Below are 20,000 nucleotides of genomic sequence, written 5' to 3'. Positions count from 1 at the left end.
GACAGATGAATATCTAACGGACACTTCTAGTGAGAGTACCTATAGTACTAAATCATCTCCATTTATAGACAGTTTGTCTAACTGTGGACAGATGAATATCTAACGGCCACTTCTAGTGAGAGTACCTATAGTACTAAATCATCTCCATTTATAGACAGTTTGTCTCACTGTGGACAGATGAATATCTAACGGACACTTCTAGTGAGAGTACCTATAGTACTAAATCATCTCCATTTATAGACAGTTTGTCTCACTGTGGACAGATGAATATCTAACGGACACTTCTAGTGAGAGTACCTATAGTACTAAATCATCTCCATTTATAGACAGTTTGTCTCACTGTGGACAGATGAATATCTAACGGACACTTCTAGTGAGAGTACCTATAGTACTAAATCATCTCCATTTATAGACAGTTTGTCTAACTGTGGACAGATGAATATCTAACGGCCACTTCTAGTGAGAGTACCTATAGTACTAAATCATCTCCATTTATAGACAGTTTGTCTCACTGTGGACAGATGAATATCTAACGGACACTTCTAGTGAGAGTACCTATAGTACTAAATCATCTCCATTTATAGACAGTTTGTCTAACTGTGGACAGATGAATATCTAACGGCCACTTCTAGTGAGAGTACCTATAGTACTAAATCATCTCCATTTATAGACAGTTTGTCTCACTGTGGACAGATGAATATCTAACGGACACTTCTAGTGAGAGTACCTATAGTACTAAATCATCTCCATTTATAGACAGTTTGTCTCACTGTGGACAGATGAATATCTAACGGACACTTCTAGTGAGAGTACCTATAGTACTAAATCATCTCCATTTATAGACAGTTTGTCTCACTGTGGACAGATGAATATCTAACGGACACTTCTAGTGAGAGTACCTATAGTACTAAATCATCTCCATTTATAGACAGTTTGTCTAACTGTGGACAGATGAATATCTAACGGCCACTTCTAGTGAGAGTACCTATAGTACTAAATCATCTCCATTTATAGACAGTTTGTCTAACTGTGCACAGATGAATATCTAACGGTCACTTCTAGTGAGAGTACCTATAGTACTAAATCATCTCCATTTATAGACAGTTTGTCTAACTGTGGACAGATGAATATCTAACGGCCACTTCTAGTGAGAGTACCTATAGTACTAAATCATCTCCATTTATAGACAGTTTGTCTAACTGTGGACAGATGAATATCTAACGGCCACTTCTAGTGAGAGTACCTATAGTACTAAATCATCTCCATTTATAGACAGTTTGTCTAACTGTGGACAGATGAATATCTAACGGCCACTTCTAGTGAGAGTACCTATAGTACTAAATCATCTCCATTTATAGACAGTTTGTCTAACTGTGACAGATGAATATCTAACGGCCACTTCTAGTGAGAGTACCTATAGTACTAAATCATCTCCATTTATAGACAGTTTGTCTAACTGTGGACAGATGAATATCTAACGGCCACTTCTAGTGAGAGTACCTATAGTACTAAATCATCTCCATTTATAGACAGTTTGTCTCACTGTGGACAGATGAATATCTAACGGCCACTTCTAGTGAGAGTACCTATAGTACTAAATCATCTCCATTTATAGACAGTTTGTCTAACTGTGGACAGATGAATGTCTAACGGCCACTTCTAGTGAGAGTACCTATAGTACTAAATCATCTCCATTTATAGACAGTTTGTCTCACTGTGGACAGATGAATATCTAACGGCCACTTCTAGTGAGAGTACCTATAGTACTAAATCATCTCCATTTATAGACAGTTTGTCTAACTGTGGACAGATGAATATCTAACGGCCACTTCTAGTGAGAGTACCTATAGTACTAAATCACCTCCATTTATAGACAGTTTGTGTAACTGTGGACAGATGAATATCTAACGGCCACTTCTAGTGAGAGTACCTATAGTACTAAATCATCTCCATTTATAGACAGTTTGTCTCACTGTGGACAGATGAATATCTAAACTCTTCCAGATAACTTTGTAACCCTTTCCAGCTTTATGCAAAGCAACAATTCTTGATTGTAGGTCTTCTGAGATCTCGTGGTGCACGTCAGCAGATGCTTCTTGTGAATAACAAACTCAAAATATTTAAGTGCTTTTTATAAGTTAAAGTAGCTTTAACCCACACCTACAATCTCTCTTCATTAATCAGATGCCAGGTATGTCATATCCTGACTCTTATTAGCTTTTTATGTCATCTTTAGCCTAAGGGTTCACTTACTTTTTCAAACCTACACTGTGAATATTGTGCCATTGGCAGATCCGCATACCAAGCAATTATTTCTTTTTAATAAATTGTAGAGATTCTTCCCAGTGAGTGTTATGGTATGGGGCTGTATCGGCAGAGAAATACAGATGTTCAAGAGCAGTTAAACAATTAACATTATTAAAATAATTGTTAAGAAATGGAAAAGTTCCCGATCCCCAACCCTATTCATTTGTGCAAGTTATTGATTAGAACAAAGTGGATGTTTTAAATGTGCATATGTGAGTTTAGTGTTTGATTTACTGTGTGTGTGCATGTGATGACAGGTGACCTCAACATCACACACACACACACACACACACACACACACACACAAGTCTCTACATAAAGTTTACAAGTTTTACCCACAAACACACGCAGTCCTACCTACACAATCCCTGTTTCTCTGCGCCATTGTTCAGACGTCCCGATAAAAACAGCAAATCAGAAAAATCATAATTCCATTTCATCCTCTCTTCACCTGTCTCTCTGTCACGGTCAGGAGTGAGACGTGTGTGTGTGTGTATTCTTTAGGATGGATGGTGTTAAATGAAGTCACCACAATACAGAACAAACACACAGTTTACACAGAAGTCTGACACACACAGTAAAGTACAGAAGTCCTCGAATCACATGCTCGTGAGAGAGACAGACAGCTGAGAAGAGCCAGGACGGAAAAAAGCAAAAGTATTCCAGACGAGAGGAAAACTGGAGGTCCGTCCTCGAGCAGGGAAAGTCCCAAATGAGACAACAGAGAGACAGTTGAGCTTAAATTACTGACTCTACAGACAGACAGACAGAGAGACAGACAGACACAGAGAGAGACAGTCGGCCTTCCTCGTACACATGGATTAAAATAGACTTTCACTGAGTCAGAAATAGCATCACACTGATATCTACACTTAACACACACACACACACAAATAAATCACTTTTGACCCCATTGACTTCCATTGTAAGTGTCTCACTGTAACACAGATTTAAAGAAAATGCCTTTTTGTTGTAATCAGTACTATGGCACACATGCTGTCGACTGAGCTTAACTTGTACTGAACACAGAATATCCTTTATGGAAGCCCTGTATAATCAGACATGAAGCACAATGTTACATATGACCACCAGGAGATGGCGCCAAATACACGACACAGACTCAATGATGACTCAAATGACACAGAATGAAACTCATCCTGTGAAATCTCATGACTAAAATCATGTCTGCATGCTATGCAAACCTTTAGTCATTGTTGTGTTTGCATGTGTAATTAGTTCTTATGAACAATTATTATCTTTTATTTGTTTGGAGATGTTTTTGGACACTATGATACATTATATTTGTATAATGTATCATAATATATAAACACTTTCAAAAAATTCTTTACAATGATACCAAACACTTGTTTTTTGTCGAATTAAAAGCCTTTAATTTTGGGAATGCAAATAGACTCGACTCTCGTTAGTGTACGCTCAACCGAAACACGTTTGTTGAACTGCCGCCATTCTTAAAGGGACAGTACCATTTTAACGCTTGTTATGCAAATGAATGTAAAAAACGTAATTGTACACATTATTTCAAACAATGCCAGCTCATATCGTTATTATATATGTGACTATATGTTAACTGATATAATGTAGAATTGTAAATGTAAAAAAATTTATATTAATGACCACAAAAGATAAAAAAAAATATATAAATAAATATATTCTGTTGTATTGCTCGTCTTGCACCCGATCATTCTGAATGTTTGCATAAATATAATATATTAATATGATTTCCCATCATTTGTTTTGACCATTACTGCAGTTCCTGCTCCACCTGGTGTGCAGAGATGGCATTGCACTCTGTACAGACACTGTCTTGGTAGTAGGCACACAGTTTCCACCACACACGCTTTGTTGAAATATGTTTTACTTATATTGTTTTGGATTATGGACACGTTTAACAACACAAAGATCTGGAAAAGAAACTGAAATGAGTGTTGTGCATTTGAACAAGCTTTTAAAAACTACCAATGCAGACCTGGAGTCCCAAGAAGAGGACGCCATAACAAGTCAAAAGCTTCGCTGAAATTTATTCAGAATAAGGAATTTACTAAAAGAAATGGATTTAGGGTTCTGGGTATCTCAGCGAGTATTGACGCTGACTATCACACCTGGAGTCTCTAGTTTGAATTCAGGGTGTGCTGAGTGACTCCAGCCAGGTCTCCTTAGCAACCAAATTGGGCCGGTTGCTAGGGAGGGTAGAGTCTCGCTATTCTCCGCGGCATCAACACACAACTCACCACATGCCCCACCGAGAGCGAGACCCACATTAGAGTGACCACGAGGAGGTTACCCCATGTGACTCTACCCTCCCTAGCAACCGGGCCAATTTGGTTGCTAAGGAGACCTGACTGGAGTCACTCACCACACACCCCACCGAGAGCGAGAACCACATTATAGCGACCACGAGGAGGTTACCCCATGTGACTCTACCCTCCGTAGCAACCGGGTCAAATTGGTTGCTATGGAGACCTGACTGGTGTCACTCACCACACGCCCCACCGAGAGCGAGAACCACATTATAGCGACCACGAGGAGGTTACCCCATGTGACTCAACCCTCCGTAGCAACCGGGTCAATTTGGTTGCTATGGAGACCTGACTGGAGTCACTCAGCACGCCCTGGATTCAAACTCACGACTCCAGGTGTGATAGTCAGCGTCAATACTCGCTGAGATACCCAGAGCCCTTATTACCTGAAATCAAATAATTTGATACACTTTTTTTAGGGGTGATTTAAAAAAAGGTGTAATGTGTGTGTTAGTTTGTACTCACCATCCAGAGATAACCAGTCCAGCTGAGAGCTCGGTAAGGATGACGCGTTGCGGGCACGATACTCAAACAGCACAGAAGTGGAGATGGCACTACAATCCTTCAACACGTGAAGAGTGACAAGTCCAGCTTCATGAGCTACACACACACACACACACACATTTACTTCATTACTGTCGTTTTCCACAGAGTCAATATAGCTGCAACCAGCCATTACGGGGCCAAGCACCGACCACTGCACAACACTAAACACAACCCAGAGATCTCACAGAGCTAGCACAGATCACAGCGCCCAAGACAGATCTGAACCGACGACTCTCCAGAGTTCAGTGTGCTATCAACAACACTGCCACAGAGCTGCCGGTCAACAAGGGACAAGCCAAGCTTAGAGGAATCACAGCCGAGCACAGCTGTTACCATGATCAACTTTATATTCATGTCACTTTCAACAAAGGGGAAAATAAACATTTGCTGGGGGAAAAGCCCAGCAACCATTCATTAAACACAATTCCAAAATCTCTGATATGGCAAGTGTTACATCATAGTAAGTGCAACACATTGCCTGAATATGACATACAAAAGCAACCCCACAATACTTCACAAGTCAGATTCAAGAGATTCAAATGGTAGAGAGCCAAAATGGCTGATATCAAACATAGCAGAAAGAAAGAACAGACTGGTCATTATGTATTTAACTGATTAGCATGCTAAGCTAATGTTGTCTATGGAGAACACTGTGATCAAATAGCCTAACAAATGAGTGGGTCACCATGTTAACAGATTAGCATGTTAGCTTATTAGCATATTAAATTAATGTTGCCTATGGAGAACACTGTGATCAAATAGCCTAACAAATGAATGGGTCACCATGTTAACAAATGAACATGCTGAACAATTAGCATGCTAAGCTAATGTTACCTACAGAGAACTCTGTGATCAAACAGCCTAACAAATGAGTGGGTCACCATGCTAACAGATTAGCATGCTAACCAATTAGCATGCTAAGCTAATGTTACCTACAGAGAACTCTGTGATCAAATAGCCTAACATATGAGTGGGTCACCATGCTAACAGATTAGCATGCTAACCAATTAGCATGCTAAGCTAATGTTGCCTACGGAGAACACTGTGATCAAACAGCCTAACAAATGAGTGGAACACCATGCTAACAGATTAGCATGCTAAGCTAATGTTGCCTACGATGAACACTGTGATCAAACAGCCTAACAAATGAGTGGAACACCATGCTAACCAATTAGCATGCTAAGCTTATGTTGCCTACTGAGAACACAATGATCAAATAGCCTAACAAATGAGTGGGTCACCATGCTAACAGATTAGCATGCTAACGATTGACTAATTAAATAAGGCAGCCACTGTAATCGTATGAGTTTTACTGTAAGGGGTCATCAGGAGGAGAGTAATCAGACAAAACATTTATTAAGTCTCCAAGACAAATGTTTCAAAAGATACGCCCAAAAGAAAAGTACATTTTTTAAATGGTGGTGGCGCTATAGAGTACATCCTAGAGACCCCAAATTTGGTGTGGGGGCTATTCATGACTACCCCTATCAGTGTGCCAAATGTAATAACTTTCCTATGTACCGTTCTATGGGCTGCCTTAATAATAATAATACTGATGAAAACAACCTTCGGTGCTTGACCCCTAACAAGTACAGCATGACCATTCACTATCGTACAGAATCTAGCGTGATTTTCTATGATAGTTCAGACTGAATGAGTGTGTGTTGCTCACCTGGGCAGTAGCAGCGCAGCACACCTGGCTGAATGAGAGTAGCAGGTACTCGACTCTGATCAAACACACATGCGTATTGGCCATCCGTTTCAGACCACGGACCTGTGATCAACAACTTCACTCCACCCTAACTCAGAGAGAGAGAGTCAAATAAACACCAGACTAGAGCCCGACTGATAAAGGATTCTGAAGGCCGATACGATACAAATATTTGTTGGGTTTAAAATCCGATAAACCGATATATCGGACGATTTTTTTTTTTTTTTTTTTCAGAAACGCGCAACAAAACATTAACAGATTTCCCTAACATTAGTTATTTGTAGTTATTTATGAGTTTTAACTAAAATAATATGATAATGCATTTTAAAAAGAAACTTGTTTCTTTTATTGTCATAACAGAACAGAGGAACATCGAAATATATTAAAGTTCTGATAAATAAAATGTATAAAATTACAAACTTAAGATATGAAGCGTAAAGTCCTTTGAACAAAAACACAAAAACAACAACAACCAAATCAAAGTTACCAGTATTAAAAGACTTGGTATAGCTTCATAAATATAACTTTAAACTATACTACTTATAAATTGCTAACAGTATATATGAGGTAGTGTACTGAATCAGTCAATCCTCAACAGCTCCAGTCCAGCAGAGGCAGGTTGTAGATATATCATCATAATTTATATTATCATTAAACAAGATAAAGGTCATTCCTAAATGTTTGTGTGCGTGTGTATTGTAATAATTAGTCCCACTCCCTACATTGCCTTATAAGCTACCTTATAATCACAATGTCAGCTTGCTTATCCCTTTACCTGCACTTTTTAAATTCTTTCCATCAAGCTACATCAAACCATTTTCAATCATCAGTTGCTGCCTGCCTTCTAAAACCCATTATTTAGCGATTCTAAATCCATTATGTGACTCGTTAATGCTGCGGCTGAACGACAGTCTGCAACGCACACTTGGCGTCGTTGGATTCACACACATCATGTAAAAGAAAAGCTAACTTTGTCTTTTATGCACAAGATACGTTTGATACTTTTTCTCTGTCTAAATGTTCACTCCTCGCAAGTCTAACTTACATTTTACAATGCAGGGACTGTAACTAGAGATATGCTAGTTATAAATACAGTAATAATCATTACTTTATTTAGGCAGAAAAAGTTCGTTGTGGTTTCCAAGCTCATTACTGTTAACGTTAGCGGTCTTCCACTGATGATAGTGGCATTAGCCAGCTTTGTGGTTCGCTAGTCTATGATGAGCCATAATTTAGCAATGGATAACGTCATACTGCAAATTGTAAAACATACATTTTCAATATAACAGGCCAAGGAGAGATGATACGTCTCATTGCTATAACTGTCACGCGCTATTAAAGAAATACTTCAGTCACATCGTCAAAAGTTAAAAGGACAGTCAGTCAACTACACTGTAACAACGTAACATAATTATTACTAGCTAATTCCGCTTCACTCTAGAGGGTAGAGTCACATGGGGTAACCTCCTCGTGGTCGCTATAATGTGGTTCTCGCTCTCGGTGGGGCGTGTGGTGAGTTGTGTGTGGATGCTGCGGAGAATAGCACATGCGCTACGTCTCCATGGTAACACGCTAAAGTAAGTCACATGATAAGATGCCCAGATTGATGGTCTCAGAGGCGGTGTCAACTGAGATTCGTCCTCCACCACCACGAGGACTTGGAGCGCATTGGGAATTGAGCGTTACATGCAGAACTTTTAATTTTCTATAATAGTGTTCTAACATTTCAGTTCTGTCTGTAAAGAACACTGGGCTTTAAGAACAGTAACGGGACAACCATTTTTACCCTATTCATGGGAAGAGTTATAAACCAGAGTTGATTCAATGAATTATGGTATGAAAACAATGATTACCTCTGGGTACGACCACTCAGGTGAGAAGTCTGTGATGTTGGCCAAGCGTTGGGCATCCTCAGGTGAGCCACTGGCCGCTAGTGAGTGGGTGTTTGTAAGGAGAGGGAAGGGCAGGAACGAGGTGGACGGTGTCGGCTGAGGTGGAACCATGTACCTGACGGGGTAAACAGGTGGGGCTGGGGTGGAGGTGTGGCTCATGGTCTCGTCGGTAATCAGCTTAGATATGAAGTCAGGGAAGGTGGAGTCAAACGCGAGTCCCGCCTCCTCATTGTGAGCCGAGACAAAACTGTGGGTGGTATCCATAGGAGTCACTTCTGATTCAAACGTCCCCTGAGTGGGCGGGGATTGTTCTTCCTTCACTTGTATGGAACTCGCCCTTGCAATTGTGGGCGTGGCTGGAGGAGAGGTCAAATGTTGCTGTTGAATGCACGTTGAGTGGGTTGCCAGGAGACAAGACTGCACCTGAAGTGGCTGCTGTCTAAAATCTGCCTTCTCTGCTTCTGGAGGCAACTGATTGCTCGGTAGGACTTCAAGGGAGGGTTGACTTTGCGTTATTTGGGTCGTTGGGAGTTGATTGGTGGATGCCAAATGGTTGTCCATGTGTTGGGAAGGTGAGCGCTGCTGATTGGCTTGAGTGTCAAATCCAGTAGGAGGAGCTTGAGGGGACTCCTGCATACCAAGGGTGGGACTCAGTGGTGGTGTCATCGAATCGAGACCTAAAGACGACTCCAGACACAAAGGAGGCAGTGCGGGCGTAGAGCGAGTTGGAGAGAGCGAAAGAGAGAGGGAAGAAGACAGAGAGGCGGGGCTGGAGGCTGGATGACCCCGGTTGATCTTCCTTTCCATCTCAGAAGAGAAAGAAAACAGAGATGATGGCGGAGAAGTGGGCGAAAGAGACTGGGTGAGGAACGGGGGCTGAGGAGACGTGGAGGGGGGTGGGGATGGGGAGGGGCTAGAAAAAGAGTGAGCAGAGCTGTGGGGCAGGAGGGTGGGGCCTCCGTAAGTCTGCCCCTGTTTAGGGCTGTTGAGGAAAGAGTCGGGGTCAAATGGGAGCAGTGAGGGTGATGGAGACGCCGGGTGCAGGAGTGTCCCGTGTGCTTCCGGAATAATGCGCTCAGCAAGGAGCAGTCCTCCAATCACAGGGCTGGGCATTAAAGTGAGTGACAGTGTGGCCACGCCCTGGTTGGCCGGGTTGGGATTTGGCGGCGAGACAGTACTTGGAGGACAGGGCGTATCAAGTTTGGGCATTACCGGAGACAAGACAAGCCGCCCGCCCACAGGAGTGAGCGACAATCGGGTGGAGCCCACCTCGCTCTTCGACTCCTCGCCGCCACGCCCCACTGGTGCAGCTGTCGTCATGACAATGACAGCATTCTGCGGCAGGGCCACGGTAGCGAGTCCACCCCGCTGGTCACCATAGAACATGTTTCCATTGCTAACTGCGACGGTTGCTTCCTGTTGGATTAGCGGCGGACTCGAAGAGGAGGAGGATGAAGAGGCGGAGCATGGTGAAGCCACACCCCCTGTTTCCTCACTAATGGCTTGCCCCGAGTCTTCTGGCTTACTGGGCGACTGCTTCCTCTCTGAAGGCACAACAGCGACTAACGCATCGCCTGGTCCCACCTCTCGTTTGACCTCCGCTCCTGAGCCCTCATTGCTCAGATTCTGCAGCTCGGTGTGGGCGGGGTAAGTGGAGGGGCAGGTGGGCAGTTTGGGGGAGATGATGCGATGTTTGGTGCTATTGCAGCGGTGAGGAATGTTGGAGCCGGGAGATGCTGGAGGAAATGCATCATACACGTCAGTCTGTGTTAATCTCCACAATGAAATTACAGATGAAAGTGTTTATTGATTTACTTAAATATGCATCACGATTTTGATTCAAGCATGTAGGTAAATGTACTGTGGTAGGGTTAAGTGATACGAGCAAACTCTGAAATGAACTCCTAAATCAAGCTAGGAGTAATTTTATATCATGCCAGCTTTGGGCGATCAGTCTTTACACATTACGCTCTTATCGCTCAGATAGACGTGCTAATATATCTACAGTAACAGTATAAACAAGCAAAATATACATTCTTACTGTCAGCTTCACAGAATAAACATCATACCACCTATCCCAAGCCTGGGTGTGTGTGTGTGTGTGTGTGTGTGTGTGTATATGTGTGTGTGTGTGCGAGTGTGTGTGTATATATGTGTGTGTGTGTGTGCTTGTGAGTATGTGTGTGTGTGTATATGTGTGTGTGTGTGTGTGTGTGCTTGTGAGTATGTGTGTGTGTGTGTATATGTGTGTGTGTGTGTGAGTGTGTGTGTGTGTGAGTGTGTGTGTGTGCTTGTGAGTATGTGTGTGTGTGTGTACATGTGAGTGTGTGTGTTTGTGTCTGTGTGTGTGTATATGTGTGCGTGTTTTTGTGATTTACGAGGACAATTTTGTAAGTTACAAATTAGTAATTACAAGGTTATTATGCTATAAATGTGATTTATGAGGACATTTCTAGTGTCCACATAATTCAAATCGCTTAAAAATCATACTAAACAATGTTTTATTGAAAATGTAAAAATGCAGAAGGTTTTCTGTGAGGGTTAGGTTTAGGGGTTGTGTTAGGTTTAGGGGATAGAATATAAAGTTTGTACAGTATAAAAGCCATTATGTCTATGGAAAGTCCTCATAATGATAGGTAGACCAACATGTGTGTGTGTGTGTGTGTGTGTGCGTGTATATGTGAGTGTGTGTGTGTGCGAGCGTGAATGTGCGAGTGTGTGTGTGTGTGTGTGTGTGTGCGAGCGTGTGTGTGCGAGTGCGTGTGTGTGTTCGTGTGCGTGCGAGTGTGTGTGTGTGTTCGTGTGCGAGCGTGTGTGCGAGCGTGTATGTGTGTGTGTGCGAGTGTGTGTGTGTGAGCGTGTGTGCGAGCGTGCGTGTGTGTGTGTGCGAGCGTGTGTGTGTTCGTGTGCGAGCGTGTGTGTGCGAGCGTGTGCGCGAGCGTGTATGTGTGTGTGTGTGTAATTTACCGCATAGGCAGGTGTGTGTTCGTGGTTGTGGTTTGGTCTGTTGGGTTTCTAGGATCTGTTGCACCATCTGCTCCACTGAGAGTTCCACTGAACCGTTCCCTCCACAAGACCACTTCATACTGTGGACTACACATTCACACACACACACACACACACTGTCATTTATAGTCAAACACCAAACTCAAGGCAATAATGCGGACACAAAATGAGGTGGAAAAATATATTTTAACAAAAAAGTTCCCAATCAGTGGCTGTTTTCAAAACATTGATATTCCGTACTCCCACTGGATAGATTAGAAATGCCCATCCTGGTTTGGAAACACCCATTACCGTTCTGCAGAGGACAACTTCTAAACCGTCAGTAATTCAACAGTCCCAACAATCATTTCCTACACTTAAATGTTCTTTCTCTCAAACACACGCCATGTTATTTGGTCACATGACTCTTTAATGACAGCCCAGAGTATCCTGAACTGAGATCAGTCTGTTTAAATAATATGTAACTATGCATACCCAATAGCGACGCCAAAACGTAACGTCCCACATGTGTCCGCGGGGTCTCAGGAGGTTAACGCAGTCGTTTGCTCATGAGAGATGTTCGTGATCGGTTGTTTACTCACACATGGGTTTGAGTTGTGAGACCAGTTCATCTCGGCTCCAGCGCAGACTGTCGCGGCGGTCGGCCCGGGCACACGCCAGCGGCCCGCATGTCTTCCCACTGTCCTCTAGTGAGGGCACATTCAGGTAGTGCACTAGAACTATGTCTGGATTCTGCACACAGAGAGACGGTTCAGTTCTCATTTTATAGATAAATACATAAATGTACTGCAAATGTACATATTTTAGGAACACATCCTGGCCTCTGATTGGCTAGATTCAGGACTAACCTGCAGGAGCCAGTAGCACCTCCTGTGGAATGTGGGGACGATGGAGGAATGAACATAACAACCGTAAAGACACTGCAGACGAGAGAAACGGGAAGGTTTATTCAAGATAAACGCCGTACACAGATGGCATCCTGTGTGTGAGCAGTAGGTGGCGCTCTCACCTCCATGCCCTGCACCTTCAGCTTCATGTGATCCTCTCTTGTCGTCTTCCCGTCTTTCCGTTTCTTCCAGCAGTATCCATCTTTACGGTATTTGACTTTCTTGCGATTGTACAGGATAACTGAACCGTTCTGTGGCCTGATCGTGAACACACACAAACACACGTGATCTGGAAACATGAGGCAGATTCAGAGAAGATAAAGTGTGTCAGGAATAAACACACACACTTAACTGACCTGGTCTTCAGACCGCAGGACAGCCACTCCTCATGTCTGTCAAATGATATCAGGAAGGAGGCGATTTCCTGTCACACAGACACAATAAACACGGCAACACTGTCATTACTTAAACTCATTTTCAGGATCGATGGTATTGATCTTTTCGGCTGGTCCAGTTGGTCACACCCCAAAAAATATAAATGATAATTATGACTTTATATTATGTTTATCAATGATGTGATGCTATATTTTGTGTGTGGTGCATCTATTAACTTATTCAAAAAATGTCATTTCTTCAAAGTCATTTTGATATTTTTAAGGGCTTAAAGTAAAAGATGTCATGTGGTGTAACTGTAACTTTAAGTATCCTTAAAAGCTAAAACTCACAATATAAGAGATGTTGCATTACGCAGTTTGGAGCAATCTTTTATTATTATTTCATAATACATAGTGAAACAATTGTTTTAAAATATTATTCATTGTTTTTGAAAAACGTTTGTCCCACGAATCAAAATCATGTAAACGAGAACGGCGTTTAAGGGATAAAGAGAAAGCGGTTTAACACTGCTAGGTTTCTCCTGCAGAACGCAGTTTAATGTGGTCATGCAAACATATAAGCGACGTTCTAACAGGTTTTTGAAGAGTCGCAGGTGCGTGGAACAGACCGAATAACAAACATCATAGGATGGAGTCCAACAACAAGTCAACAAAACATTTCTGTACAGTGGGAAAAGCACATACGCCATCAACTATACCTATTAACACAACACCAATGTAAAATATTGACGGTCCCTCATGTTCGCATAAATGCACTTGTACATTGAGGGAATCCCCGAGTTTTAGCCCCACTATTGCAGCGCAATTCTGCTGCAGGCCATGATAGAAAGTTAAGGAAACAAACACGGCAACAACTCGAATACCTGGAAATAAAGCGAAGCAAAAGGGAATAAAATAGTGAAGTTGCAGATTTCTCACATTTAAGCCGCTTTCTCGTGTTTAAGCCACTTTCTCACATTAAGCCGTTTTCTCACAATAAGCCGCTTTCTCGCATTTAAGCCACTTTCTCGCATTTAAGCCGCTTTCTCACATTTAAGCCGCTTTCTCGCATTAAACCGTTTTCTCACAATAAGCCGCTTTCTCGCATTAAGCCGCTTTCTCACATTAAGCCGTTTTCTCACAATAAGCCGCTTTCTCGCATTAAGCCGCTTTCTCGCAATAAGCCGCTTTCTCACATCAAGCCGCTTTCTCACATCAAGCCACTTTCTCACAATAAGCCGTTTTCTCACATCAAGCCGCTTTCTCGCAATAAGCCGCTTTCTCACATCAAGCCGCTTTCTCACATCAAGCCACTTTCTCACAATAAGCCGTTTTCTCGCATTAAGCCGCTTTCTCGCATTAAGCCGCTTTCTCGCAATAAGCCGCTTTCTCACATCAAGCCGCTTTCTCACATCAAGCCACTTTCTCACAATAAGCCGTTTTCTCACATTTAAGCCGCTTTCTCGCATTAAGCCGCTTTCTCGTAATAAGCCGCTTTCTCACATTAAGCCGCTTTCTCGCAATATGCCGCTTTCTCACAATAAGCCGCTTTCTCACATTTAAGCCGCTTTCTCGCAAGAAGCCGCTTTCTTGCAATAAGCCGCTTTCTCGCAATAAGCCGTTTTTTCACAAAAAGCCGCCTTCTCACAATAAACCGTTTTCTAACAATAAACCGCTTTCTCGCATTAAGCCGCTTTCTCGCAATAAGCCGCTTTCTCGCATTAAGCCGCTTTCTCGCATTAAGCCGCTTTCTAGCAATAAACCGCTTTCTCGAATTAAGCCGCTTTCTAGCAATAAACCGTTTTCTAGCAATAAACCGCTTTCCCGCATTAAGCCGCTTTCTCGCAATAAGCCGCTTTCTCGCAATAAACCGCTTTCTATCAATAAACCGCTTTCTCGCAATAAGCCGCTTTCTCGCAATAAACCGCTTTCTATCAATAAACCGCTTTCTCGCAATAAACCGCTTTCTCGCAATAAGCCGCTTTCTCGCAATAAACCGCTTTCTATCAATAAGCCACTTTCTCGCAATAAACCGCTTTCTATCAATAAACCGCTTTCTCGCAATAAGCCGCTTTCTCGCAATAAACCGTTTTCTCGCAATAAGTCGCTTTCTCTCAATAAGTCGCTTTCTCGCAATAAGCTGCTTTCTCGCAATAAACTGTTTTCTAGCAATAAACTGCTTTCTCGCAATAAGTTGCTTTCTAGCAATAAGCCGCTTTCTCTCAATAAGCCGCTTTCTAACAATAAGCCGCTTTCTCCCAATAAGCCGCTTTCTCGCAATAAGCCGCTTTCTCCCATTAAACCGCTTTCTCGCAATTGACTGGGTCAAGAGGCAGAGCCGCTGGAGGAGCAGGTGAAGCTGCTGTAAGAGGAGCCTCTGGGAGAGCAGAAGGAGACATGGAAGACTCTGAGGGCGGATTCAACATAGTCAGGAGCGCTGGCAGTGACTGGGAAATGGCCAAAATGTACTGCTTTTGGGAAAGGTGATGAGGCATCAGTGTGTTACTCCTTGCTAACTCAGAGTCTGGGGCGGAGCTTCAACTTCTATCAAGAGATTATGAGAGAAAGATTTAAACTTGTTTTAATCTTTAATCATAATTTACACATGTTTTTTGGTGGTGTGTTAAGAGTCAAGATCTTTGGTTGAAGGTTCAGAGTTCTTTGTGTGACGCTTTGGGCACTCAAATTTTACTTTGCCCCAGACATTTGGGAGGTCATAAATTTGGGGGATAAACATATATAAAATTGGGTCCTAACCAGTATTATGATCGGCAGAAAAATTATTTTAAGTGGTTGGAAGTCAGACAGAGTGCCCTCATTTCCAGAGTGGTGTGCAGAGATGGGGAGGGTGGCAGCTTTTGAAGAGGTGGCAAGTAGAAGGCTGGGGTTTGGGGTAATTATTTAGCAGTTTAATTTACATTTATGCATTTGGCAGATGCTTTTATCCAAAGCGACTTACAGTGCACTTATTACAGGGACAATCCCCCCGGAGCAACCTGGAGTTAAGTGCCTTACTCAAGGACACAATGGTGGTGAATGTGGGGATCAAACCAGCAACCTTCTGAGTACCAATGTATTATACAGAGCACTTATTACAGGGACAATCCCCCCGGAGCAACCTGGAGTTAAGTGTCTTACTCAAGGACACAATGGTGGTGACTGTGGGGATCGAACCAGCAACCTTCTGAGTACCAATGTATTATACAGAGCACTTATTACAGGGACAATCCCCCCGGAACAACCTGGAGTTAAGTGTCTTACTCAAGGACACAATGGTGGTGACTGTGGGGATCGAACCAGCAACCTTCTGAGTACCAATGTATTATACAGAGCACTTATTACAGGGACAATCCCCCCCAGAACAACCTGGAGTTAAGTGCCTTACTCAAGGACACAATGGTGGTGACTGTGGGGATCGAACCAGCAACCTTCTGATTACCAATGTATTATACAGAGCACTTATTACAGGGACAATCCCCCCGGAGCAACCTGGAGTTAAGTGCCTTACTCAAGGACACAATGGTGGTGACTGTGGGGATCAAACCAGCAACCTTCTGATTACCAATGTATTATACAGAGCACTTATTACAGGGACAATCCCCCCGGAGCAACCTGGAGTTAAGTGCCTTACTCAAGGACACAATGGTGGTGACTGTGGGGATCAAACCAGCAACCTTCTGATTACCAATGTATTATACAGAGCACTTATTACAGGGACAATCCCCCCGGAGCAACCTGGAGTTAAGTGCCTTACTCAAGGACACAATGGTGGTGACTGTGGGGATCAAACCAGCAACCTCCTGAGTACCAATGTATTATACAGAGCACTTATTACAGGGACAATCCCCCCGGAGCAACCTGGAGTTAAGTGTCTTACTCAAGGACACAATGGTGGTGACTGTGGGGATCAAACCAGCAACCTTCTGATTACCAATGTATTATACAGAGCACTTATTACAGGGACAATCCCCCCGGAGCAACCTGGAGTTAAGTGCCTTACTCAAGGACACAATGGTGGTGACTGTGGGGATCAAACCAGCAACCTCCTGAGTACCAATGTATTATACAGAGCACTTATTACAGGGACAATCCCCCCGGAGCAACCTGGAGTTAAGTGTCTTACTCAAGGACACAATGATGGTGACTGTGGGGATCGAACCAGCAACCTTCTGAGTACCAGTTATGTGCTTTAGTCCACTACCACCATTTGAGTTTCAGGGAGGGAATGGGGATAGAAAGGTCTAGTTTAATTATGCATGTTTTTTTGGCATCTATATTATTTTATGTGACCACAGGGGTGTTCATTGGGGGTTTGGGTGGGGTTGGTGATTGGGGAGGGATATTAGTGGGGTTAAATGTTTACCTCATTAGTGTTCCAGCGCAGTCTCTCTTTGGGTAACGTGGTGGTGTGCGGTAAACACTCCAACAGTTTATTGGGCAAAAACACTTTCATCTGACCACCGCTCTCTACAAAACACACAAAACACATTAAAGAGCAAGTGTCATTACTCTAAAGAAAGCACAAGCACACATTTCAAGCACCATTTGACAAAAAGCATCGAGGCACTTTGTGTACTTTCGCCCTCATGTCTTTCCAACCCCGTATGACTTTCTTTTCATGAGAAATATCACGGGCTGTCTTTTCATCACAATGGCAGTGGATAATGGAAAGCCAATGGGAAGCCGCTAAGCGGGCAAGGGATGAGAGTTCGTGAGATGGGTGTGAGCGCACCAAGCCCAGGCGAGTGATTCTCACGACACGCGGGCACAGATCCGAGGAGTCCTACTCCGACAGACTGGTGCAACACTGGCATGGGCGACGGCGATCAGCAAGGTGATGAACACGTAATGCATCCACATTGACAAATAACAGAAACACTGTTAACACACACGAGCGAACAGAAACAACGATCCAACCTCGGAAACACACGAGGGTTTAAATAAGAGAAACAATCATGGGGCAGGTGTCGCTCGCATGTGAAGGTTGTAATAATCAGCGTTCCCATGGAAACACATAAGGGCATAACGTAAACATGCTATGACAGAAACAGACAAGGGAACGATGATGCCACGGTCCTAATAAGGCGAACACCGTGACATCACCGGAGGGCACGCGGCGGCAAATCACGCACAGCCATATGGACTATTTTAGATATTAAATATTAAAGGGGACATGCCTTTTAATATTTATTTATTTTATATGTTCCTTTGAGTTTCACTTCTAATTTTAGTAAAGTTTTTTGCACATATATCAGTCATATATTTGTGAAATATTTCACCCATTTTCCACCCTCATCCTGACCCTCTGTCAGAAACACTCGGTTTTGGTGCTGCTTCTCCTTTAAGAATTGACAGTAAACCCCCACTGTTCTGATTGGCTCTCAGCTCTTGACTGACCTGCTCTGCTCACCACAATTGGGCGGGGCTACAGAAGTGATTAAAGGTAAATTAGGCATTGATGTGTTGTTGCGGAGGCGGAAGTAGAGAACGACTCTTTTGACAGCTTGATTTCAACAAATGCTCCTTATATAGTGAGGAGGAAGTTTTGAGTTCTGAAACTTACAGTATGTTTTTATAGTAAAATGACATCTTATAGGTCAAAAGATCAAGAACAAACACTATTCTTCATGTCACCACCCATTTAAATAAAACGTCTCATTTTGTATTACACATAAGAAAGAAAGTCATACGGGTTTGGAACAACATGATGGTGAGTACATGATTTCAGAAATGTCATTTTTGGATGAACTATCCCTTTAGTGGCACTGACCAGACTCTGTAGTGCTGTCTTTGTTGTTCATGGTGACGTTCACTCACTCCTCCCGTCTGTAGGGGGCAGTCACACAAACCAGGGAGGACTAAACTGTAACACTGACAAACACGGACAGTTAGTCAACAGTTAGTCAACAGTTAGTAAACAGTTAGTAAACAGTTAGTAAACTTTACTACTCATTATTTAAGGCAGACATAGTAAGAGTAGTATTCTGTCATAAATAGCATGTGTGCATCCCAATCATTGCTGTAAGTGCCTCACTGCAACCCAGATTTTTGCATTTTTAAAGAAAAGTTAGAAGTATAGAAACTATATATTTAAAGTTCAAATTCAGAAATATACAAATATAGAAGTAGTTTGAGAGTGTAGGGAGAGCAACTCTTGTGTCATTCACAGTAGAGGTAGATCCATATATTGGTTACCAATTCCCGCTACTTAGCAGGTCCTCGTGGTGGCGCGGTTACTCGCCTCAATCCGGGTGGCGGAGGACGAGTCTTAGTTGCCTCCGCGTCTGATACCGTCAATCGGCGCATCTGATCACGTGACTCCTTGTGCATGACACCGCGGAGACTCACAGAATGTGGAGGCTCATGCTACTCTCCACGATCCACACACAACTCACCACACGCCCCATTGAGAGAACCACTAATCACCACCACGAGGAGGTTACCCCATGTGACTCTACCCTCCCTAGCAACCGGCCCAATTTGGTTACCCCATGTGACTCTACCCTCCCTAGCAACCGGGCCAATTTGGTTACCCCATGTGACTCTACCCTCCCTAGCAACCGGGCCAATTTGTTTACCCCATGTGACTCTACCCTCCCTAGCAACCGGCCCAATTTGTTTACCCCATGTGACTCTACCCTCCCTAGCAACCGGCCCAATTTGTTTACCCCATGTGACTCTACCCTCCCTAGCAACCGGCCCAATTTGTTTACCCCATGTGACTCTACCCTCCCTAGCAACCGGGCCAATTTGTTTACCCCATGTGACTCTACCCTCCCTAGCAACCGGCCCAATTTGTTTACCCCATGTGACTCTACCCTCCCTAGCAACCGGCCCAATTTGTTTACCCCATGTGACTCTACACTCCCTAGCAAACGGGCCAATTTGGTTGCTAAGGAGACCTGACTGGAGTCACTCAGCACGCCCTGGATTCAAACTCACGACTCCAGGTGTGATAG

At 43.2% G+C, this 20,000-nt stretch overlaps 1 protein-coding gene across 2 annotated transcripts in view; it reads right to left on the bottom strand.

Annotated features, from left to right (window-relative positions):
• Positions 1-20,000, bottom strand: part of camta2 (calmodulin binding transcription activator 2) — a 45,473-nt gene that overhangs the window by 13,262 nt on the left and 12,211 nt on the right. Inside the window, exons 2-11 of one of the 2 annotated variants that reach the window (XM_052091391.1) lie at positions 18,812-18,912; positions 17,405-17,508; positions 13,024-13,091; positions 12,790-12,925; positions 12,629-12,700; positions 12,362-12,512; positions 11,742-11,867; positions 8,736-10,510; positions 6,844-6,970; positions 5,091-5,225 (exon numbers count right to left, since the gene is read on the bottom strand). In XM_052091391.1, the coding sequence (XP_051947351.1) occupies positions 5,091-5,225; positions 6,844-6,970; positions 8,736-10,510; positions 11,742-11,867; positions 12,362-12,512; positions 12,629-12,700; positions 12,790-12,925; positions 13,024-13,091; positions 17,405-17,508; positions 18,812-18,842 (2,725 nt within the window). In that variant the 5' untranslated portion in view covers positions 18,843-18,912. Of the gene's footprint in view, positions 1-5,090; positions 5,226-6,843; positions 6,971-8,735; positions 10,511-11,741; positions 11,868-12,361; positions 12,513-12,628; positions 12,701-12,789; positions 12,926-13,023; positions 13,092-17,404; positions 17,509-18,811 lie in introns of both variants that reach the window. The other variant, XM_052091392.1, reaches the window with a different exon arrangement.

The sequence above is a fragment of the Xyrauchen texanus genome, chromosome 25 (assembly GCF_025860055.1).
Source record: "Xyrauchen texanus isolate HMW12.3.18 chromosome 25, RBS_HiC_50CHRs, whole genome shotgun sequence".
Taxonomy (NCBI): domain Eukaryota; kingdom Metazoa; phylum Chordata; class Actinopteri; order Cypriniformes; family Catostomidae; genus Xyrauchen; species Xyrauchen texanus.
This window is presented reverse-complemented; position numbering and strand designations above follow the sequence as displayed.